Source organism: Lucilia cuprina, chromosome 6 (assembly GCF_022045245.1).
Source record: "Lucilia cuprina isolate Lc7/37 chromosome 6, ASM2204524v1, whole genome shotgun sequence".
Taxonomy (NCBI): Eukaryota; Metazoa; Arthropoda; class Insecta; order Diptera; family Calliphoridae; genus Lucilia; species Lucilia cuprina.
In genome coordinates this window covers 57,909,014-57,934,239 of record NC_060954.1, presented here as the reverse complement: position 1 = coordinate 57,934,239, position 25,226 = coordinate 57,909,014, and the positions used below count along the sequence as shown (strand labels likewise).

At 29.7% G+C, this 25,226-nt stretch overlaps 5 protein-coding genes across 6 annotated transcripts in view; 3 read left to right on the top strand and 2 right to left on the bottom strand.

Moving 5' to 3' along the window:
- Positions 1–161, bottom strand: part of LOC111681933 (ubiquitin carboxyl-terminal hydrolase 31) — a 1,711-nt gene extending 1,550 nt beyond the window's left edge. The window contains exon 1 of the mRNA XM_046954212.1: positions 123–161. Within this exon, the coding sequence (XP_046810168.1) occupies positions 123–161 (39 nt within the window). The remainder of the gene's footprint in view (positions 1–122) is intronic.
- Positions 162–533: 372 nt separating this feature from the next.
- Positions 534–4,674, top strand: LOC124420663 (ubiquitin carboxyl-terminal hydrolase 31). Its single transcript, XM_046954211.1, has 4 exons — positions 534–539; positions 931–2,776; positions 2,844–3,793; positions 4,570–4,674. The coding sequence occupies exons 1-4, from the start codon at positions 534–536 to the stop codon at positions 4,618–4,620; spliced, it is 2,853 nt and encodes a 950-aa protein (XP_046810167.1). The 3' UTR covers positions 4,621–4,674.
- A 3,195-nt stretch (positions 4,675–7,869) lies between these two features.
- On the bottom strand, positions 7,870–10,861 carry LOC111681931 (odorant receptor 49b). The gene is made up of 7 exons (XM_023443832.2): positions 10,568–10,861; positions 10,358–10,496; positions 8,537–8,807; positions 8,365–8,464; positions 8,201–8,302; positions 8,037–8,144; positions 7,870–7,971 (listed from the first exon to the last, which is right to left on the bottom strand). The coding sequence occupies exons 1-7, from the start codon at positions 10,859–10,861 to the stop codon at positions 7,870–7,872; spliced, it is 1,116 nt and encodes a 371-aa protein (XP_023299600.2).
- A 1,363-nt stretch (positions 10,862–12,224) lies between these two features.
- Positions 12,225–20,907, top strand: LOC111681934. Its single transcript, XM_023443835.2, has 4 exons — positions 12,225–12,383; positions 18,937–19,220; positions 19,287–19,598; positions 19,669–20,907. The coding sequence occupies exons 1-4, from the start codon at positions 12,363–12,365 to the stop codon at positions 20,297–20,299; spliced, it is 1,248 nt and encodes a 415-aa protein (XP_023299603.2). The 5' UTR covers positions 12,225–12,362; the 3' UTR covers positions 20,300–20,907.
- Positions 20,908–24,475: 3,568 nt separating this feature from the next.
- Positions 24,476–25,226, top strand: part of LOC111681932 (suppressor APC domain-containing protein 2) — a 5,771-nt gene continuing 5,020 nt past the window's right edge. The window contains exon 1 of one of the 2 annotated variants that reach the window (XM_046954713.1): positions 24,476–24,623. The gene's annotated coding sequence lies outside the window, so the exon portion shown is untranslated. Of the gene's footprint in view, positions 24,624–25,093; positions 25,136–25,226 lie in introns of those variants that run through there. The other variant, XM_046954714.1, reaches the window with a different exon arrangement.

Here is a 25,226-nt window from a genome sequence, read left to right as displayed (position 1 = left end):
TAGATAGATAGATAGATAGATAGATAGATAGATAGATAGATAGATAGATAGATAGATAGATAGATAGATAGATAGATAGATAGATAGATAGATATATGTAGGTAGGTGTAGCTGGTACTGACGTAAATACCTTTTATTGTATTGACTAACAAGGGAGACATAAATTTCACAGACAAGATAAAAACCTAATGCAGATGTCATTAAAAATTCCCTTACCCAAGACAACGCAATTATTATTAAAATGTTTAGCTTTAAAAATCTAAAAACAATTTTTTTCAATAAAATTAAATAACAACTTTCTAAGAAAGAATGTTCTCTCGTCTTGATTCTACATAACAAACCTATATAATAACACTTATCTTATAAAAATATATAAATTGATAAAAATTAAGCATTACTTGTTTATTACACAATTATTTTATTTAAATAAATACTGGCGCTGGCAATTGTTCATTCCCCTTGCAAACAAGTACACTTATCGTGTATTTGTCTAAAACACTCGTATTATTATAAAATGTAATATTTACTGGAATATGCAAGTGTTGTTGTTAGAACTACTTAACAAAAAAAATATTACTTTTTACGTAAAATAAATTTGCACTTGAATATAACATATTCGCAAAAAAACCTCTACAGTTTTTTTTTTTTTTGGTTTTAGATAATATTGTAACAATATTTACATAATTGATAAGATAAAAATAAACGTCTTTAGCTATGGCGTTTATATACATACATAAGAAAGAATATAAGGGCTGAGCTTAATATAACCAGTAAATGCATATAAAAATTATTACTTTTTTTACTTCAGATAACAAATCTTTAAGATAATAATGCCAATGACCTTTGAAAAGACAAATTACTAATTTGCATTAAAATTTATTTAGTTTAAAATTTGTTTTAAAATATTTTTTTTATTCAAACTTCTTTTAGAACAACTATGGCCGTCCAGATGAGATAATAGCCGCCGAAACCTTGGCCAATCATATACGTTGTAATAATTCCTTTGTACAGGCGGTATTTCAAGCACAATTTCGTTCATCGTTGACCTGCCCTCGCTGTAAAAAACAATCTAACACCTTCGATCCATTCCATTGTATATCGGTGCAATTACCCCAATTAACGCAACAGACAATCTTTGTTACTGTAGTTTATTTAACACAGCAACCACGACAAGTACGCATGGGTCTGACAGTCACTGCCGGTTCACCCATAATGGCCCTACGAGAGCAATTGCACAAGGATACGGGTATACCAAATGAACGTATGGTATTGGTTGATTTGCAAAAGGAGGGTTTTATGCGTGTCTTTTACGATACACAGCCAGTGAATACTTTACAAGGTATTGAAACGATATATTGTATAGAAGTACCATTGGAAAAGGATGCTAAAGTGGAGGGTACTACAGCAACAACTTCACAATCAAATGTAAATAAACCACAATCTGCCGATTTATTGGTGCTGGTGGCAAATGTTAAGAAAAATAAAGTAGAGAATGCGGAAAGCACAGAGAAAAAGGAGTTAATCTCCATAGAACGTTTTGGTGCTCCATTTTGTTTACAAATACCCAGAGATTGTTCTTATTCTGAGTTGCAAAAGAAATTGTTAAGAGAAATGTCATCTCTACTAAAGCCAGAAGTCTTTTCCTATGCCACCCCTTTGAGTGAAATGTTTCAAATACGTTTACAAGATCCCTCAGCAGATCCAGATACTTTTATAGAACAAGTAGAACATCCTTTACTAACCGAAATGATAGATTTGGCATTGTCGGTGTTATCGGCCGAAGCTGGACCCACACATGTAAAGCTGCTGCTGGAGTGGCCAGAGCCAGAGGCTTATTTTTGTGATCTTTCCGATCAAGTGGTGGAACATGAAAGTGTACCACGTCTATTGGCTAATAAGACAAATGATACAGCAGCCTTGACTTTGGAACAGTGTCTGGAACATTATACCAAAGCTGAAACTTTGAGTGCTGAAGATGCCTGGCGTTGTCCACATTGCCAGGAATACTTACCGGTTGTGAAAACTTTAGGCTTATGGTCTCTACCCGATATATTGGTCGTGCACTTTAAACGTTTTCGCCAACATCATGGCAAAGGTGCCAATGCCGCTAAATTGACCACCATGGTTAATTTTCCTTTACATTCGTTTGATATGTCTCCCCACTTGGCCAGAGGAGTAAATGAAACAAATACTAGCGGCAATGCGTTAACAGCAGATAGTGCCGCCTTCAACCGTCCCAGTCCATGGCGTAGATCAAAGCCTGGTGATTCACGTTCTTCCACTTTAAGTTCTCGTGACAATCGTGAGACGCGCTATGATTTATATGCCGTCTGTTATCATCAGGGTGATACTTTGGAAACGGGTCATTACACTGCCGCCTGCAAGAATCCCTACGATCGTCAATGGTATAAATTTGATGATCAGCGTGTTTCCAAAGTCTCTAGTGAATCTTTGCCCGATGAAATCGTTAATAATGAGGCTTATATGTTGTTTTATCAACGTAGAACTTCGGAAAATGCTGAATGTTCTGGCTCGAGCTCAAATTCTAGTGATCATTGGATATCACGCATAGCGCCACCTGTGTCAGTGCCGGTAGCAGCAGCTTCCACCTCCACCGCCTGCTCCTCAACGGTTGTGGTACATAATTCAGAGGAAAATGTGAAAAATGAGACTATCACTGTTAAAACACCAACAACTATAGAAGAAATTGAGCCAGAGGTTAAGCCATTAGAAACGAAAGAAATAATTAAGGAAATCCAAACTAAAGAGGAAAATGGTATGTAACTTACAGCTTTTCTATTTAAACTCAATGAAAATTACAATAATTTCTCGTTTTTCCATAGCTCAAACTAAAAAGGACGAAGATATACAAAAACCTATTGCTGCAAATAGTGCTCAAACTACTAACACCGAAACTAATTTAGATGCTTTAGAGAAACTTTTAGATTATGCCGATGCTGACGTTTTACATGATGAAGCTGACGATTTAGAGGCAAAGTTAGAACAATTGGAAATTATAGAAAATGAGGAACATAGCACTGAAATTTTTACCATGGATGAGGATTGTAAACTAGAGGAAGAAGTAGTGGAGTGTAAAGATAACAGTAAAGCTTTACTAACAAACCAAACAGCAACGACTACAAATGGCGAGGACAAAGAACTAATAGCTAAAACACCCTTAACGACAACTGACGAAGTGGATAATAATAATGACAAAGAGAAAACACCTTCTTCCACAGCCTCATCCTCCTCTTCGTCACTATCTTCGCAATCACCAGCGCCCAGTTCTCTGGCTGTCTCTAAAGATGCCGCCAATAATTTACAAAATAAATTCAATGGTTTTCTTCAATCCCATAATACTACAACAACAGCGAATGAAAAGGAACATTTACTATCTTCCAGCCTTAAAAGTAATAGTAGCAGTATTATAGGTTCTGCTTTAGCAGGACACTTTTCCACTTATCGCCAACCTTGGCATGGCAGTCGCTCAAGTGTTTCGGCTGTGGAAAATGCCATGCAACCCTCTACGACAGTAGCAGCACAACATCCTTCTCTTCATCTAAGACATTCCTTTTCTACGGCTTCCAATTATCGTTTGCGGGAGTGTGGTGATACCTTATCTTCGGTATTAAGAAATTCCGTTAATACCTGCAGTAAAGATACTTTAATATTTTTAGATCAGCATCAACAACATCATCACCATGCTGCCCATCATCATCATCGTCATCACCAACATCATAGTTTAATGGAGGATGATGATGATTCTAATTTTATGGGTAGTCGTTCATTATGGGTAAGTTGAACGATGCTAAGGGCTTTTTAAAGATTTCGATTGGATGAGTGAGACTAGACCATAAACTTGACTAATAGAATAGACTGTAGATTAAACCTGACAATAGACTAGACTAACGACTTTCCTATAGACTAGCCTATAGACTAGACTATAGACTAGGCTATAGACTAGACTATAGATTAGACTATAGACTAGACTATAGACTAGACTGTAGACTAGACTATAGACCAGACTATAGACTATACTATAGACTAGACTATTAGCTATACTATAGACTAGACTTTAGACTAGACTATAAACTAGACTATAAACTAGACTATAGACTAGACTTAGACTAGACTATAGACTAGACTATAGACTAGACTAGACTATAGACTAGACTATAGACTAGACTATAGACTAGACTATAGACTAGACTATATACTAGACTATAGACTAGACTATAGACTAGACTATAGACTAGACTATAGACTAGACTATAGACTAGACTATAGACTAGACTATAGACTAGACTATATTGACTAGACTTTAGACTAGACTATAGACTAGACTATAGACATAACTATAGACTAGACTATAGACCAGAATGTAAAATATTCTATAAACCAGACTATAGACTAGTCAAAAGTCTAGTTTATAATTCGTTCTGTAGTCATTCGTGTACGAATGGAGGTACTAGAACTCTACCTTCGATCGAAATGAAATTCTGTGACAGACCTAACTAATTTGATTTTAATTAATAAAGAGATTTAACGTATTTTCTTTTAATATTCCAGATATCTCCAGTAACGCCGCATAAACTAATAACAGTATCACCCAAAAATTGAGATACAATTTAATAAAGAAAAACCAACCTATATTTATTTATTATATTTTAACTATAAAAAACAGACTAAATGTTATCCGAAGAATATATCCTTATATATAAAACGAAACTAAAACATTTTTTTTAATAATAAGACAGACTCATTATGAGATTTACTTTACAATTTTTAATTATTAAGAAAAAACAAACATTTACATTAAAAAAACAACAACATACAACTTATACACTTTAAAAATATCAAAATGTTATTGAAAACAAGTAAAAAGTTTTTTACATAAATACTATGTATTAAAATTGTATTAATTAAAATGACAAAAGATCTATTAAAAGCCATTATTATTAATAAATGTTTAATGTGTGTTGATCAAAGGTAAAAATAATAAAACAAAAATAAGAAAATAAAAAGTTTATACGATTTATACCAGAATTTAAAAATAAATTAAATAATTTATAATATATATTTAGCTATAAGTTAAACAATTATAAATATAAATAATTATTATAATGAAGCAAATAAAATAAAAAATCTTTTCATGTTATTTCTTTAACAAATTTATAAGAAAACACTTTAATTATTTATAAATATTTAAAAAAAGTATTATTAAATTATATTACCACGAAAGAAAATCTAAAATTTAAACTAATACGTAACTTGTTTTTTTGATAGGATATTTTGGTAATTAAGCTAAAACAGAAAATATGAAAAACCAAATTACAGGATTGATCGCATAGAATGTGTATATGTGTTTTTTTGATTGTTCAATTATATATTAAAAATGCTAGTAATTAAATAAATTTAATAGTATTTAAATATTATATATAATTAAAAACAAAAGAAATAAAATGGTATGAAAAATAAAACAAAACAAAATAATAAGTACAATGTTGTAAGTATGATTGAATGGTATTTAATTGAATTAAATTATTGAATGAAAAACTTTTAAAATAAAGAAAAACAAAACAACGTAAAATTTGAAACAAAGTTTTGTGGTTTGTTTTTATTTTATTTTTATGAAAAACTGATTCGATTTTACTCCGTTTTGAAACTCAAAAGAAAAAAGTATCGAAACATAATAACCCCTATCGCCAATAGAAGTGAAAATTTGGTTTCTTTAAATTTCATTTCCCTTGAAGGGAAAATTGCTATCGTGAACTTGTTGTGAACAATTCATTCACAATAGTTAATTTTGTATGGAGCAGCTGTTCAATGTTTACAAAATTCCATCAACAAATTTCACAACAGGTCAACGAAAAAACTAAAAAGGAAACATATTTCACGTGAAATGATGATTGCCGATAGGGCTGAATATTTGAAAATTTTCGCTTTCGAATCATGTTGCAGAATTACCCCCCAGTTATTTAAAGTTAATATAATTATTTTTAACCAGAATTGTATTATTTCACAAGTAGTTTTAATACCCAGGATTATTGTATTGTTTTAGTCCTGACTGTTGTGTATAATCTAGCCTGCAGTAAAGACTTTAGTTTCATCTATAGCCTAGACTATATCATAGTCCAAACTAAGGCTAAACTATAGTCCTAACTAAAGTTTATCCTATAGTCCAAACAATAATTTATTCTTTAGTACAGACTATTATATAATCTATAGTTCAGAATATAATCTAGTTTATAGTCCAGACTATATTTTTGTTTATAGCTCAGACTATAGTCTAATCTATAAACCTGATTATACCGTCCGACAAAAAGAGAAAAATTTCGTTAGACATGAACCAGATATACGTCTGATACTATAAATTCAAAGGAAATAAATCTGCGTTTACAGTTTTTTCATTTTCTGATGCTGTATAAAAGGACACATGATCTTAAAATGAAAAACTAAAAACGCAGTTTTTCTCTATTAAATTTTAAGTTTTAGACGTATATTATTCGTTACGTGTCTAATTTTGAATGTCGGACGGCGGTTTAGTCTTATTTATAGACCAGATTATAATATAATTTAAAGTCTGGTCTAAAGGCTAGTCTATCATTCAGACTATAGTCTATTCTATAATCCAGATTATAGTCTACTCTATAGTCTAGACTACTGAAAAGTTTATAGTCCAGATTATAGTCTTGTTTATAAGAATCTATAATCTAGAGTATAGTCTATAGTCTAGACTGCAGAATAGTTTATAGTCCAGATTAATGTTTTGTTCGCTCTATAGGCCTACTATAGTCTAGTGTAAATACCAGATTATATTCTTATCTATAGACTAGACTATAATATAATTTAAAGCCTGGTCTATAAACTAGTCTATAATCCAAACTATATTCTAAACAGTAGTTTTGTTTATAGTTCAGACTATAGTCTAGCCTACAGACCATTTTTTTTTTTGCCAAACGGAGAAAATTTCCATTCAAATTGAAATGCAGAATAGGAGCCTATTTAAAGTTCGGACTATAATCGATACTATAGTCTATTTTAGAATTTAGAGTACATTGCATATTCTTTAGTCTTGACTCTAGACCAGTGTTGCCCATACACATACTGTTACTTATTCATTTGTATAGGTAAAGCACCAGAGAACAAAATGTAACCCAAAATAAAGTACATAGTTCAGACTTAAACCCATTTGCATCAGCTGTTTATACTTTTGCATTTCTTGCTCAAGTTTAAATCACCTCCATTGGGCGCTTAAACAAAATAAGCAGATTGAGTATTCAAAAACAACTTTCCAAGGTAAATTTTAATTTAGTCCCTAATCCATCAACTAAAGATTAATTATCAGCTGCTTTATCGCAGTCACCTTACTTTATTGTGTCATGGTCCAGACTAGATTCTAGTCTATAGACAATAGTCTAGACTTTAGTTTAGACTACATTCTAGTCTTTACTTCATATTATAATCTAGTACAGTTATCAAAATCTACAGTTATAAAAAGCCTTGCAAACTGAGTATCCGAGGCTTCGATTTTACATTGAATTTGACACAAATTGTTTGGGATTTATCGCCTATTTGGACTGACAAGTTTAAACTGTGAAAGTGAAAGAACACATCACACGTGGAGCAAATTTTTAAGTTTTTTTTTTATATTTTGTAATAATTTTGAAGAAATTTCTTTTATTTTAATTTATTCTTATTCTACACAAAACTAAATACAACTCTGATCAGAGCTGTCAATTGCTGAAAGCTTATTGGAAAAAAACGAAATGAAAATAAGAAAAAATTTTTATAAATTTTAAATATTTAATACATTTAAAGAAAAAAAAAATAAATTCAAAGAAAAATTGTATAAATTGTTTTAATATTTTAGCCATAAACCCTCTTCAATAAAGTAAAATATGAATAAGAAGCATTTAATAAAGCCTGAAACAATTCCAAAGTCATTAAGTACATATTACCCACTTTTATCTACAAAGAAGAAAATAAATAAAAGCTTCACTTTATTACAAAAACATTATTAAAATTTTTCTCACCGAACATGGTTTTTGAGCTCGTAAAATCAATAATTGAATATTTTTTTGTGTGGAAATTTCAAAAGTAAACCATTCCGTATCATAAGCAGCTTCAGCAATTTTTAAATTCTATAAAATATTTAATAATATTACTTAAAAAGTTTTGAAACAAAATCTTAATATACCTGTTCCTTTAACTCATTGGCATACCAATATAATGCCAATATCTGAGCAAATATCATGGTTATATAGGCACAAACAATAAGAGCTTGAGCCGTAGAATCCACCTAATGAAAAAAGTGCAATGTTACTTTATAAAAACCTTTTTTAAAGCAAATTTAAAACTTACAATTATTAAAAGAAACAATAAAGCACATAATAAAGCTCCAAATGCTAAAAATTCCAACATAAATATAAAAGTTGTTAAATGATTAACAGTTTCTATATAACTGTAATATAAAAGAAAAAGTAAAACATAAAAATAAAATATATTTTTCTTAAACAAATTCTCCCTGTCGTACCTTATAATATCATTTTGAAATTTAATACAATTAATAACCTGCTGATAAATTAAAGTTGAATTTTTGCCACAACGTTTTAAACTTCTTAAACGATGCTGCAGAGTTTTACACATAACTATGCCAAACATTATAAAGGATACAATTAGCGTAGTGTAGGGTATATACATACAACAGCCCATGGGTGTTATAATCATTTGAAAAGCATACCAGATTTCATAGAATGGTGAGCGATATTCATTAACACCCGGTATCATGCTACCAAATGGCAATACTTTAAGGGGTGGGGGAAGATATTAAGATTTAGATTAGTTTTAGAAATAGGCTTGATGTCAGGCATGGAAAATTGAATATTTGAAATAGTTTTTACTTTTATCAATTTTAGAGTAAGGGTCTAAGGGCGGGTTTCTTACTACTCAGTTAAACTAGGCTCAACTTGTTGTTAGATTAAACTCGGAACAAATTTAGACGGACTTTAAACGATGATTGTGTTTTCAGGGAGGGTTTCTTACTCCTCAGTTAAACTAGACTTAACTTTCTAATAGATTAAACTCGGAATAAATTTAGACGGACTTTAAACGATGATTGTGTTTTTCACTTATGGATTTAAGTTCAGTTAACTTTGTTAGTATTGCCAACTTTTCAGTCAAAAACATAAACAATGAACAGCTGTTTTTTGCAAACAATACTTTTGTAAAATGAAAAATTTTGGAAAATTGTTAAATAAACATTCAAAACAACCGTAAATAAACGAAAACAAATCAGAAAATTGCAATTTACTTAAAATATTAAGTTTTTGTTCTTCCGAAATCATTGTTTTATTGTTTTTGTTAATTGTGTTTTCATACTTATAACTTAAGTTTAATTGGCCAATAACGCTCAGTTAAACTATGATAATAAGTAACGTTAAAATATCGTAAACTAGGTTTAAACAAAGAATGTAGATTATCTTTATCTAAAAAAAAACCCGCCCTAAGAGTTATACAATTAATAAACCTTCCTCATAGAATAGTCAAGAGACTTGCCTATAAACAAATCAATAGATTAGTCCATATAGTACTTAATAGACTAGTTAATAAACAAGTCCATAGAATAGTCAATAGATTAGTCCTTGGGCCAGTCAATAGAGTAATTCAATCAGATTTCAATCAATATGTTATATGTCTTAAGACAAGTCTATGGACTACCCTATTAGTCCATATAATAGTTCTTATACTAGTCAATAGAGTAGTGCATATATAAGTCCATAGACTAGTCAATAGAATATTCAGTAAAGTAGCCCATAGAGTGGTCAATTCTCCCAAGAATATTCAATAGATTAGTCCATTGACTAGTAAATAGATTAAAGAATAGATTAGTTTATGGAGTAGTCATTAGATTAATCCACATAATAGTCAAAAGTAATATTCTAGTCAATTGACTTTTCTATAGACAAGTCTATAAATAGTCCAGTAATAGTCATAAAAGTCAATTGGATGTCCATACATTCGCACATAGACATAGATAGTATCGTCAATAGCATATGTACTAGTCAATAAATTATCCCCTGAATACCGGATTATAGTCAATAGACACGACTATATAATAGACAGTATACTATTCAATAGTATAGTGCAGAGACATGTAAGTAAACTAGTTCATAAACTATAGTCAATAGACTAGTTCATAAACCAGTCAATAGACTATTCCATCGACTAACTTAGTAAATAGTTCAGTAAAGGGATTGATCTATAGAATAATCAACAGATTAGTAAATAATATAGTTCGCAGACTAGTAAATCTCTCAATTTTCCATACCTGTTAAAAATTTTGAAATTAAATTACCTTTTTCGACAGCAAAAAACGGATAGAGTGCAAAACCAATGCAAGTAAGTAAACCCAAAAATAAATTACCTTTAGACATGACTGTACCCATAGAATTTACTTGGTCCAATAAAGATTGTATATAAAAATCATTAGAATTCTAAAAGTAACAAAGAAAAAAGTTACAAAAAAACACAAAATTCCAAAATTTATTTTTGTATTTTCACTCACCATTAAATCATTAAAATGTCCTTCTAAAACTTTAATTAAATTTTGATATATCTCTCGATCATAGATCAAAATATATGCTCTTAATATGGTATTAAACCATAAAACCAACATATACGAATTACGTATTATAGCATCGATACCTTCATGGGTCATAAACATATAGTAGAATTGAGTAAAAACTAAAAATGTTGTAGGTGTTAGACAAACATAACGACGCCAGTTGCTATCGTATAAAAGTGACCAGAATTTTAAAATTTTAACATTCATATAGATCAATTGAATGTTTTCAAACATTTTGAAACTTTTTTTAACAATATTGCAAACACTTATTTTGTAGAAAATTCAAATAAATACTACAAATGTTTAAACGAGTTGCAAGGATTTTATAGCCCGAATAATGTACAAAGGACAATTACTTTAAATTGTAAAATACAATTATAAAACATTTGTTTTATAATCAATTAGATGATAGAGCATTATTTGTAATGGTTATTAAATACAATTGCTTATTATAGAAATAATAGCTATACGCAGTATTTCTGGTTACCCTTTTTGAAAGAAGTTTTAGTTCAGTTCTAATTCAATTCTAGTTCAGTTCTAGTTCAGTTCTAGTTCAGTTCTAGTTCAGTTCTAGTTCAGTTCTAGTTCAGTTCTAGTTCAGTTCTAGTTCAGTTCTAGTTCAGTTCTAGTTCAGTTCTAGTTCAGTTCTAGTTCAGTTCTAGTTCAGTTCTAGTTCAGTTCTAGTTCAGTTCTAGTTCAGTTCTAGTTCAGTTCTAGTTCAGTTCTAGTTCAGTTCTAGTTCAGTTCTAGTTCAGTTCTAGTTCAGTTCTAGTTCAGTTCTAGTTCAGTTCTAGTTCAGTTCTAGATCAGTTCTAGATCAGTTCTAGTTCAGTTCTAGTTCAGATCTAGTTCACTTTTTGTCCACTTTAGTTCTATTTCAGTTCAATGTAAAAAGGGCCAATGCTGTTTCTTTTAGTCTAATACATACTTTAAATATTTACTTATGTCAGAGATTAACAAAGATCATTAAAACCCCCGAAAATGTACTCAATATTATCTCAAAATGTTAAAAACTCTCAAAAATCTAATAGAATTTCTTCACTCAAATTATAGATAAAAAAGAAAGTAATGAAAAGAATTTGAGTAAAAACTCATTAGCAAGTCGAAGTGAGTTCAAAAACGAAAGCCCTATAATTCTCTGTAATTAACACAACAAACACTCGAAACTAAAGAAAAACACAACAAGAAAAAAGCTAAAGCTAAATATATTTTAAAAACCGACGCAACAGAGAACCGAAGAAAAAGAGCATATTTTTACATGACAGTGACCAGGGCCACTGTTAAATAAAGAATATAAAAAGAAATGGAATGTTTTGCTGATGTTAAATGTTGTTGTTGGTACTTGTTTTTATATGATTTTGTTTTTTTTTTCTTACAAAAAATTTCTTTTGATCTTGTGCATGTTTTGTGGTGTTGAGTGAGTGTTTGGTTTGTTGTTTTGTTGTTGCTGCTGCCACCTCTAAAGGTAACAAGTTAAGAGCAATGGCTTTTCATAATCAGTTCTTTTGCAACTTTTCAACAGTATGGTAATAAAAATATAAAAAAGTCTTTAAAAAAAAGTGTTAAAAATAAATAATCATAAAAAAACAACGTTAAAAAAATAAATAAACAAGAGAAAGAAACAATATTAACAACAAAAAAACGGAGAAATTTATTTTTTTACTAAAGTTGGAGAAAAAGTCATAAAAAAATATTTAGTGAAAAATTAGTGAATTTTACAAGATAATTAAATAATATGGATTACCGTTTATTGCTGGTAGGTGTTTGCAAATTTAAAGAAAGCAAAGCGAAAAAGTAAAATAAAAATTTTAACAAAAAGAAAAAATTTGTTTTAAAAATGTCATGTTTGTGTCTTAAGTCTTTTGTTTTTTTTTGGGGGGTAATTTTTTGTCGACAAATAAAGCTGGTGTCTTTAGTCTTTTATCGTAGTTTTTTAGATCTGAAAGAAGTTATAATTGTTCAGTTAATAATCGAATCTAAAAATACTATCTAAATTTTATTAACAAAAGGAATTTTCGTAAAAATCCCAATTTCAACCTTAAACCGTGTATTTCATAAAAATTTTTTTTACTTAAAAAAATTTCAATTTACTAAATATTTCGATTTTCACTAAAATTTTGGATTTTCACAGAAAATTTAAATTTTTACTAAAAATTTTAATTTTTCTTAAAAATATTTAATTTTTACAAAAAATGGATTTTTATAAAAAATTTCAATTTGAAACTAAAAAAAACTAAATTTCCTAGATTTTCCTTAAAATGTCGATTTTCACTAAAATAACGAAATTTTCACTTAAAAATTGAATTTTCACAAAAAAGATCAAGTTTTTAATAAGAAATCGATCAAAAATATTAAAAAAAATCTAAATTTTTACTTAAAAATTAATAATTTCTTAAAAAATCTAATCAGATATGACATTTATATAATGTCTTATAATGTCAAATTACCGTCCCATCCTTTTATGTAAACAGTGAATCGGAAGATTGCTTATCTTGACTACTTCTAGGTATACTATTGGATGGAATTTATCATGAAATTTGTACGCTTTCGATTGGCTTTAGAAGCGATTGCGTGGTCCACTATCCGGAGATCGTACCATTGTTTTCTCTTGAAGTCTTTAGTGTATGCTTCTTCTTTCTCGTTTTTAAATATCTTAGAGTTTTATTTCTCGTAATTGGTTTAGACATTCCTTTCAGTAGGATTCTAATTAGAGACTCTTTTCGACTAAAATATATCTTGGTTTCGACTGTATATTAAATGACGAAGGATCTTTTAAGTTTTTTAGCTCCTCGGGAGTTTATTCACATTGCTTCATAGAGATGTGAATATTGAGACAGAATATCATGATATTGAATCGTTATGATTCCCAAAAACATCTTCATTAATTTCTTGCTCTTAGCCTTAAAAAGTCAGCCTCGATCATTATCCGCTTTACTTCATTTGTTTTGCGCTTTGATACGTTGGTATTGTAATTATCATCTAAATATTCAGAATCGGAATTCTACCAATATTTAAAGCCTGAAGTTTCACGAGAGCTCTGCAAATACATCCTTTTCTTTTATCCCTCCATTTTTACCCATCACGTGCAGCACACTTGACGTATTGCGTCGGTATGTAGCGATACGTTAGCGACCTATCTAAACTACTAATTTATCATCCCATCAATTAAGCGGTATTCCAATCTATCTAAATATACATCATGATCTATCTATCCATTTATCTAGCGATCTATAGATCTATCATGAGACTTATATTCCAAACTAACTAACTATCTATCTATCTATCTATCTATCTATCTATCTATCTATCTATCTATCTATCTATCTTTCTATCTATCTACACTAGCGACTTTACCCAAAAAGAAATTGCTGTGAAGGATTACTCGATCGTCGATCTTGATCATCTGTAAATCGTTATGTGATATTCTGCAATTTATGGGTAAAACTCATTTTTATACCCAGAATTTTTCACTATTTTTTATAGAATTAACCTAATGATTATCTCCGTTTGTGTTTTTAACAGACATGCTAAATCTGAATCAAGAAAGAACCCGACATTAATATAAAAATTTCAATTTTGCAATTCCGATCAGTATTCTGATCAATTATAAAAAAATAATTGGTTTTCAAAGTTGATGGTAGAATATCATACAGATAACATTTTTGAGCTAAAAAAAATTAGGTCAATGAAATTTATTATTAATCAACAAACTTGTAAGCACACAGAATATGTCATATCTTATTAATAATTTTTGTCATGTATGAACTATTTTAATTCACAAAAAAACACATTGTGCAACATACAACCATTCATCATACAAATGAATGTGATACAGTTTATGATTTCATAAATCTTTTAAATATTGTCGTCATTTCTTATTAAGCCTCCACAACTTTTTAGTTGTTTTACAATAATTTTTACTATTTTGTCTTTTTTTGCTCTTGTACTGGATAAACTGCAATTTTTCTGTTGTTTTAAACAACTTGTTGCAGTTTGCAGAAAGAATTATTGCAACACATAGATTAACACACACGCACACACTTGTTCTTGTTTTTAATGTTTTAACTACGGTAACAACAAAATCAACAACAGCAACAACAATTTCTACCTCATCAAGTTATGAAAACTGTTCTTCAAAGTTTTCAAACGTTGTTCTTTCTTTTTTAATAATATTTACAGCTATTCTTTCCAGTTTTCTTTTCTTTCTTTTTGTACAAGGCAAAGAAGATGTTAGACTAGAATAAATTTTTAAAAAATAAATAAAATAAATCAGTAGCTGTTTTTTTCTGCTTTTTAATTTTTATTAAAACTCTATGCTGTTTTGTATTTAAATATGTTAATGAATTCTTATTTTTATAATAAAGAGAAAATTAAAACAACTACAACAATATAAAAAAGTTATAAAAAAACAAACTTTATTTTGCTGTGTGAATTGTTATTTTTTTTTGGTGCTATGGGGTTTGTTGTATTTGTTTATAATAAAACCGTATTTTTTTATATATATATATATTCATACAACCAAAAATAAAAGCAAAAAATACAAAAATATGACATCAAAATGCAAACAACTTTCCCGTTAAGTTATATTTTATAAATGAAATACGTACGAACCGACAACAACAATTTAGAACATTTTTTTTATGAATTTAGCACCATTTTATTATGTTGAAATTCACATTTTATTTAGACATTTTCGTTTTTAGGAATTTAGCATAGAGTTTTTTAACTAACATGTTTTCGTATTTGTTTTAACAATTAAATAACAAAATTTAACCTATATTTCTGGAGACAAGTTGTTTTCATGGCATTCACGGCCTATTTTAGCAGATATCCGTTGCCATATCAATGACTTAATAAGAATGTTGATTTTGTAGTTCAGACTAGACTTTTGTCCAGATAATAGACAAGATTATAATACCGACTATGGTTTGCAATATAGTCCAGATTATGAACTAGACTGCTGTTCAGACTGTAGACTAGACTAATCCAGAGTATAAACTTGACCGTAATCTAAACTATAAACTAAAAATTAGAACACAAACCAGAGTAAAAACTAAACTACAGACCTTAAACCAGACTTCTATTCAGCCGATATAATAGACAATAGTCTAGACTATAGACAGGACTATAGTACCAACTATTAAATATCCTATAATAATGATTATTAATTAGACTATAGTCTACAGTAAATAATTACTAAATAATAGTACAGTATATAGCCTAATTTTAGTTCGAACTATAGTATAAACTATAGAATAGACTATAGTTTAGACAATGTATAGATTAGACTTAAGATCAGACTGTAGCGCAGACTAGACCATACTTTAGGCTAAACAAGACTTCAGTTCAGACTAAATACTAAAATATAGAACAGACCATAGTCTAGGCTACAGAGTAGATTTGACTATATTCTCTTCTATAGTGTAGTCAATAGTTTATAGTCTAATCTATAGTCTAGTCTAAATTCCGGACTATAATCTAGTTTATAGTCTCGACTGTAGTCTAGTCTATAGTCTAGTCTATAGTCTAGTCTGTAGTCTAGTCTGTAGTCTAGTCTATAGTCTAGTCTATAGTCTAGTCTAAAGTCTAGTCTATAGTCTAGTCTATAGTCAAGTCTATAGTCAAGTCTATAGTCTAGTCTATAGTCTAGTCTATAGTCTAGTCTATAGTCTAGTCTATAGTCTAGTCTATAGTCTAGTCTATAGTCTAGTCTATAGTCTAGTCTATAGTCTAGTCTTTAGTCTAGTCAATAGTCTAGTTTATAGTCTAGTCTATAGTCTAGTCTATAGCCTAGTCTATAGTCTAGTCTATAGTCTAGTCTATAGTCTAGGCTATAGTCTAGTCTATAGTCTAGTCTATAGTCTAGTCTAAAGACTAGTCTATAGGCTAGCCTATAGTATGTTCCTGTTATGGCCTTTTGTTAGGGCTATGGTTTTGTTTATGTTTAAACTTTAATTTAGTCTTTTCGTTAAGCAAAGTTGTTCCAAACAATTATGTTCCAAGTGAATTGTAATTACGGTTCTTCAAAGGATATTAATGGTATATATAATTTTACGATCATATTTGTAGAGTATACCTTTAGAAACAGATAATGGAATCTCCTTTCAACATTTTTATTAATTTTTGTGCTTTTAAAAACACTAATATACTGTTTCTCTTGTAAAAACAGTAGCTTATTAACCAAAATTATTTAAATTATCCACTTGTAGCATTTTTTACAAAACTTATTTACTTTCTTTACAACAGATCAAGAAAACAAAAGAGAAATTTTGTAACTAAGATTTAATTTCTTTTTGTGTTACTTTTTCCTCATCTTGTTTATTGAAAAAAAAAACTTATTGTTTTTGTTGGTCTCTAAATGAAATTAAAAGTGACCCCTAAAGTGGTTTGGTCGTAAGTTTTTTTTTAAGTGGCCTTAAAAAAACAAACCAATTTGTGATCATGTTTTTTTTGTATTTTGTAAATTTTATGTGAATGATGGTGGGAGTTTAAAAATAACAAAGAAATTTCTCTTTCTTTAAAATTTATTATTTATTTTTGTTGTTGTTTAGTTAAATTTCTAAATAAAAGAATTCGAAATTTAAATGTAACAGAAATAATGGTGCTGTGAGTTGTTCGAAAAGCATCTGTTTTAATTAACATGTATTAGCCACAACTGCCTGGCTTGTTAAATGTCTTAAATTCTTTTTTTCAAACCTGGTCTTTTAATGGTTTGCCGGATGACTAATTTTGGGGTTTTAAGCTTTGCATACTTAAATAACCATATTTTCTAGTTTGAAAAGAAAAACAAAAACAAAACAACAAGTTGCTGCTAATGTTGTTGTTTATATTAAAAACCAGACCAGTGCAGAGCAAGCGACCGACCATACAATGAATGTCGATGACTGACGACTGTTCGTATGCCATGGAATTGGGTCAAGAAGTCCATCCACATTCTTTTAGGTGATTGTCAATTAAAATTTATTTACAATTCTACCGTTAATAGTAGTTGTTGTAAGAAATTTAATACAAAAAAAGAGTAGTGAAATGTTTTTATTATTTTTAAATTAAACTATTAAAACTATTAAGAGCATATATTCTAAATTTCTTAACTAGTAATTAAATTAAGTCATAAAGTGTTTAAGACATGAGTTTTCATTCAAGATATGCTTTGGGAATTAATGGCATGAATAGATTTTAAACGAATGCTTTTATGACTATAGTCCAGATTATAGACTATACTACAGATCAGACTATATATAGGCTAAAAAAAATGATTTATTACAGACCAGACTAAAGGCCAGACTATAAACGAGGCTAAATAATGGACTATAGACTTGACTATGGACTAGACGGTAGTCCAGAATAAAGACTAGACTATAGATTTGACTAAAGTCCAGACTATAGATTTGACCATAGTCAAGCCCATAGACTTCACTAAAGTTCAGACTATAGACTACACTATAGTCCAGACTTTAGTTCAGATTACAGACTAGACTATAGACGAGACTATTGACTAGATTATAGTCCGGACTTTCGACTAGACTATAGACTAGAATATAGACTAGACTATAGACTAGACTATAGACTAGACTATAGACTAGACTATAGACTAGACTATAGACTAGACTATAGACTAGACTATAGACTAGACTATAGACTAGACTATAGACTAGACTATAGACTAGACTATAGACTAGACTATAGACTAGACTATAGACTAGACTATACTCTAGACTAGACTATAGACTAGACTATACTCTAGACTAGACTATAGACTAGACAACAGACTAGACAACAGACTATGCTATAGACTAGACTACACTCTGAACTCGACTATATGTAGACTAGATCCACATCATTTCTTCTTTCTTTATTGATATTTTTTTAATTCGAAGTTAATTAAAATGATTAATTAACATTTTATTTAAATTTTTGAAAAAGTGAAAGTAAATTGAAATTTGAAAACATTTTGAATACATTTTCAATTTATCTTTTTTTGTAATCTAAAAAAAAGTTGAAAGATTGTTATAAACGTTTTGCTATTAATTACTGGATAATAATAAAAATCTATATGAGTAATAATAAAATATTAACAATTACTAAATATGGTTTATTGGTAACGATTTTATTTTAATATTTACTTAAGAAACTTTCGCCGGTTTTGCTACAAAAAAATATATGAATAAAAATGATTGATGAAGATGAAAAGGCTCTAAAAAACTTTTTTCCATTTTTAATATATTGAATAAATATTTTAATAATATGTTTATATTGTTAATAGTTTAACTAAAGACTAAAAATATTTTTTTTTACTTTTACTTTTACAGAAAATACTTGCATTTCTTTTGATATCGGTACTGGTGACGGCACAGGCACAAAATGATTATGGTGAAGAGCCTCCAGAAGGTTATTATGCTTTTGTGGAATCACCCAATGCCATACCTCCCAAAGTGAGGCCACCACCCTATACACATGTCAATGTTGATTGTAAGAATGTAGCCAGTGGTAAAAAATCAGCTGTTTCCGTTAATAATATTTGTGGTGATTTGAATAAGGGACAAATACCCAAAAATCCCTTAAGACAAAACGTTTTAGGAGAACCCTATCCTTTGTAAGTTTAAATTTTTACATATTTTTTGTACGACTTCAAGTTTATTTTAAAATGTCTTAATTACAGTGAATTGATACGTAATCATACGTTGAAATTTTTATCTAAAACCTTGCCGGTATTAAAAGCTGATGATACTTTGCCTAAAGTGACGCAAATAATACGTGATGATCCTGTTGAACCAGTAGATAATAATAATATTGATCGTCATTATGCGGTTAGAACTAAAAGAGAAGCTGTTGCTAGTAAAGTGCAAGCTAAAGGAGAGTCACATAACTATGGTTATTTTGATCCGGCCATAGATGAGGAAGAACGTTCTCAAAAACAGCAAAAAGAAGCCGAAGAACGTAAACCACGTAAATTTTGTGATGGTGGTGGTTTGTAAGTATTAACATAAGGAGAAAATTGAAATGGAATCAAAATTAATTGAATTTATTTTTTTGAATTGCAGATTCTGTACCATTTACAAGGCCATACAAGGTGAAACATCTACGCCCCAGGCAGCTCCTTTGACAGCCGAAAGACGTGAAGAAATTGGTCCCATACGTTATGAAGGACCACCCACCCCTTGTCCCGCCAAAGTAGAATATGCCACACCTGTATTTGCTAAAAATTATCAAGGTTCCTGGCGTTATGTAGTTCAGATACCCTACGAGGGTTATTTCACTCAAACAGTGGAGGTAACACGCTGTATACAGGCTCGTTGTCATTATTTAGATGGTGGATGTTTATCATCACCCCGTTGGGTTAGTCTTTTAGTAGCAGAAATATTCTATCCTAATGCCGAAGATACTGTGCCACAGTCATCGACTACTACACCAGCTCCTTCCGTACAAGATTTCCAAGCTTATCAACAATATTTGCAAAAACGTGCTGGTGTAGCCACTGCTTCCGATGGCACCAGTCATGGTGGTGCCAATGGTTCAGGTGACTTTAGTCAACATTGTGATGGTCATGATGAGATTGGTTGTTTCCAAGTACGTTTGTATTATGATTGGTTCCTAATTCCTGGTTCCTGTAAATGTTGGCGTCCCGATTACTTTGCCAAATATGTGCGCAGAAAGTCGGTAGCCGATTTGTAAGGAGTTGTATTCGAAGAAAGGAGTTTGAATTAATTTAAACAAATCTACGCCAATTCCTTGCTTAATTTTTAATTATAAAAAAAAAAAAATATTTCCAATAGTTTTAGTTACATACAATTAATTTTAAGTTTTCTTATAATGAAATTTACATTCTTAGAATCCTTTCGGATGAAATATTCCGATAAATTTCTTCACTTCAATATGAATTTATAAATACAAAGGATACTCAAGAGTCTGAATTTCGTTTAGCCGATTTACAAATCAATGCTCACCAGAGTTTTGAATTAGTTAAATCATTTGATATTTAATCATAATCTTTAAATATTCAATAATATTTTTAAAACAACAACAATTTATTAATTTAAATCTCCTATTATATTTATTAGCTTATTTTCAAGATTATTCAATTATATTATTTAATCTTCTACTTTTTTTTGATGACTGATTTTTACTTTTCTTTAGTTTAATAATATTTTAATAATTTTTGTATGTTTATATGGTTTATAGTGGCTTAAACATTACTATAACCCAAATAGTTATTAAAATAATTCGAAATAAAAACTATAAAATTTGATTTGTATTCAATAATAAAGTAGTTCTAAAACACATGATTAAACTCTTTAAGCATGATATTAGAGCCATGAGTATGCGAAACTTTTATAAGGGTACTTTTTGGTTCTTCAAAAGGTACGTTTTGAATTTTCCACAATATTTCAATAATCTGAAGGAAAGGATTTTTGATACCTTTTCATTCTTAAGTTGGTACTTTTTGGTTTTACTTCAATATTGAATCTAGAAACACATAATCAGAAATATAGGATTCTGATTAAATGATAATTTATAAGAGTAATCTTTTTGGTACATTTTGTCCTTCAGGTGGTACTTTTTAAATCTTTTATAATATTGAACATAGAAACGCAAAATTAAACACGAATCTTACTGATCAAAGGAAAATTTATAAAAGGAGACTAGAATAAACTTTAGATCAGTCTAGACAAGAGACTACATAAAATATTATAGAATAACCTACACACTAGACTAGACAATAGACTAGACTTTAGTCTGGACTATAGTCTAGACTATAGACAAGACTATAGATAAGACTATAGACAAGACTATAGACTAGACTATAGACAAGACTATAGACTAGACTATAGACAAGACTATAGACTAGACATTAGACTATATTAAAGAATAGACTATAAACTAGACTATAGACTAGACTATAGACTAGATTATAGACTATACTATAGACTAGACTATAAACTAGACTATACTATAGACTAGACTATAGACTAGACTATAGACTAGACTATAGACTAGACTATAGACTAGACTATAGACTAGACTATAGACTAGACTATAGACTAGACTATAGACTAGACTATAGACTAGACTATAGACTAGACTATAGACTAGACTATAGACTAGACTATAGACTAGACTATAGACTAGACTATAGGACTAGACTATAGACTAGGACTATAGACTAGACTATAGACTAGACTATAGAAGACTATAGACTAGACTATAGACAGGACTATAGACTAGACTATAGACTAGACTAGACTATAGACCTATACTATAGACTATACTATAGACTATACTATAGACTAGACTATAGACTAGACTATAGACTAGACTATAGACTAGATATAGACTAGACTATAGACTAGACTATAGACTAGACTATAGACTAGACTATAGACTAGCTATAGACTAGACTATAGACTAGACTATAGACTAGACTATAGACTAGACTATAGACTAGACTATAGACTAGACTATAGACTAGACTATAGACTAGACTATAGACTAGACTATAGACTAGACTATAGACTAGACTATAGACTAGACTATAGACTAGACTATAGACTAGGACTAGACTATAGACTATACTATAGACTATACTATAGACTATATACTATAGACTAGACTATAGACTAGGACTATAGACTAGACTATAGACTAGACTATAGACTAGACTATAGACTAGACTATAGACTAGACTATAGACTAGACTATAGACTAGACTATAGACTAGACTATAGACCTAGACTTATAGACTAGACTATAGACTAGGACTATAGACTAGACTATAGACTAGACTATAGACTAGACTATAGACTAGACTATAGACTTAGACCTATAGACTAGACTATAGACTAGACTATAGACTAGACTATAGACTAGAATATAGACTAGACTATAGACTTGACTATAGACTAGACTATAGACTAGACTATAGACTAGACTATTAGACTAGACTATAGACTAGACTATAGACTAGACTATAGACTAGACTATAGACTAGACTATAGACTAGATATAGATAGACTATAGACTAGACTATAGACTAGACTATAGACTAGACTATAGACTAGACTATAGACTAGACTATAGACTAGACTATAGGACTGGACTATAGACTAGACTATAGACTTAGTACTATAGACTAGACTATAGACTAGACTATAGACTAGACTATAGACTAGACTATAGACTAGACTATAGACTAGACTATAGACTAGACTATAGACTAGACTATAGACTAGACTATAGACTAGACTATAGACTAGACTATAGACTAGACTATAGACTAGACTATAGACTAGACTATAGACAAGACTATAGAATAGACTATGCTATAGACTAGACTATAGACTAGACTATACTATAGACTAGACTATACTATAGACTAGACTATAGACTAGACTAGACTATAGACTAGACTATAGACTAGACTATAGACTAGACTATAGACTAGGACTATAGACTAGACTGCTATAGACTAGACTAGACTTTATAGACTGTTATAGACTAGACTATAGACTAGACTATAGACTAGACTATAGACTAGACTATAGACTAGACTATAGACTAGACTATAGACTAGACTATAGACTTGACTATAGACTAGACTATAGACTAGACTATAGACTAGACTATAGACTAGACTATAGACTAGACTATTAGACTAGACTATAGACTAGACTATAGACTAGACTATAGACTAGACTATAGACTAGACTATAGGAACTAGACTATAGACTAGACTATAGACTAGACTATAGACTAGACTATAGACTAGACTATAGACTAGACTGTTAGACTAGACTATAGACTAGACTATAGACTAGACTATAGACTTGACTGTATGACTAGACTATAGACTAGACTAGACTATAGACTAGACTATAGACTAGACTGTAGACTAGACTATAGACTGACTATAGACTAGACTTTAGACTAGACTAGACTATAGACTAGACTATAGACTAGACTAGACTAGACTATAGACTAGACTATAGACTAGACTATAGACTAGACTATAGACTAGACTATAGACTAGACTATAGACTAGACTATAGACTAGACTATAGACTAGACTAGACTATAGACTAGACTAGACTATAGACTAGACTATAGACTAGACTATAGGACTAGACTATAGGCCTGACTATAGACTAGACTATAGACTAAACTATTGACTAGACTATAGACTAGACTATAGACTAAACTATAGACTAAAATCGATTTTTGTGAAAAAATATGGAATATTACCAATTAATTGACGAATTGCTCAAAATATTGTAAAAACTTATTAAAAGTAATCATTCATATTCCTCATTTTTTTTCACATTTTTTCTGATATTTAAGTAAACACCCTGTATGACTAAAACAAGTAATATAAAATATAAGAAATAGCTCTATAAACCAAAACCAACATGTTGGACAGCGAACTTAACAAACATGTTGTAAGTATCATATATAGTTTAAAAAGATTTAAAAGAAATAAACAAACCACAACACAACCTTTTTTACGAAAAAAAACAAAAACCTCAATAAGTATCTAAGCCAAGCGCAAACACATGATAAACAACAAAAAATGAATAAAATGAAACAAAAACAGAGTTTAGTGCATAAAAAGCAAATAAGCAGAAACGCACGTAAATAATGCTTAAACAACCAGTGAATAAAGCAACTAAACGAGTAGATACAATTATGCGGCAACAAGCAAGTCTTATTTAAACGAACATTTAGAAGAAAAATAAAAAAACAACAACAACAACTAGGAAGGAACCTATAAAACTAGATAACTAGTCAATAAATAAAATATAAAATACAAACAACAACAACGAAAAAAAATATGCAAGAACATTTTTTGAACAAAAAAATGTTATAACCAGACTGCAATTTGAAAAAAATCTTAACGTACAAAAAAATGTTATGGATAAAGTTGAACGTTCCATAGTGGCGGTAAACAATACTAATATACAACTATTTGCTACTCGCTGGGTAGTGTGTAGAGTTCTTTTAAAAGGTAAAGAAGTTGAAATCAATATAAAAACTTTAACAAGTTTATTTTGAGGTTTTATATATAACATTCTTTTTATTACTTAAAAACCGCATTTAAAGTTATTTTTAGAATATTTAATAGAGTTAACAGTTAGAGAATTTTTTGCTTTTAATATTTTATTTAAAAAAAAAACGTTATAAACAATATACACGTGCCAAATTATAAAATTACTTAAAATTGTTTATTGCTTGATTACACAAAACAATTGTCTAATTGCAACAGCAACAACAACAACGAAAAAAATAAAACTAAATTTGATAATACTTGTAACTATTATGTGTTTAAAATATTGATTGCAATGAATAATAATCAAACAAAAATAAAATAAAATCGACCAGTAACTCTGGTACATACAGCTTCAACATGATAACTTAAAGACAAAAACAATACAACAAACAACAACAAGAACAAAACCTAACAATGCTACATACAGTATAAATTTGTTTGTGTATTTGTACATGAAAAAACCAAATCAGGTTTGTGTCTTAAATCTTTTGTTTTGTAAAACTAAAGTTGTGTGAGTGTGATGAGTGTTTTTTTTTTCTACAAACATGTTTGATGTTTTTT

Coding starts and splice junctions, on each gene's coding strand:
- LOC111681931 (XM_023443832.2), bottom strand. CDS start 10,861: ATGTTTGAAAACATTCAATTGATCTATATGAATGTTAAAATTTTAAAA. Junction 10,497..10,567: donor GACATTTTAATGATTTAATG/GTGAGTGAAAAT, acceptor TGTTACTTTTAG/AATTCTAATGATTTTTATAT. Junction 8,145..8,200: donor CCAATGAGTTAAAGGAACAG/GTATATTAAGAT, acceptor AATATTTTATAG/AATTTAAAAATTGCTGAAGC.
- LOC111681934 (XM_023443835.2), top strand. CDS start 12,363: ATGGATTACCGTTTATTGCTG. Junction 12,384..18,936: donor TGGATTACCGTTTATTGCTG/GTAGGTGTTTGC, acceptor TTACTTTTACAG/AAAATACTTGCATTTCTTTT. Junction 19,599..19,668: donor TTTTGTGATGGTGGTGGTTT/GTAAGTATTAAC, acceptor TTTGAATTGCAG/ATTCTGTACCATTTACAAGG.
- LOC124420663 (XM_046954211.1), top strand. Junction 2,777..2,843: donor CCAAACTAAAGAGGAAAATG/GTATGTAACTTA, acceptor GTTTTTCCATAG/CTCAAACTAAAAAGGACGAA. Junction 3,794..4,569: donor TGGGTAGTCGTTCATTATGG/GTAAGTTGAACG, acceptor TTAATATTCCAG/ATATCTCCAGTAACGCCGCA.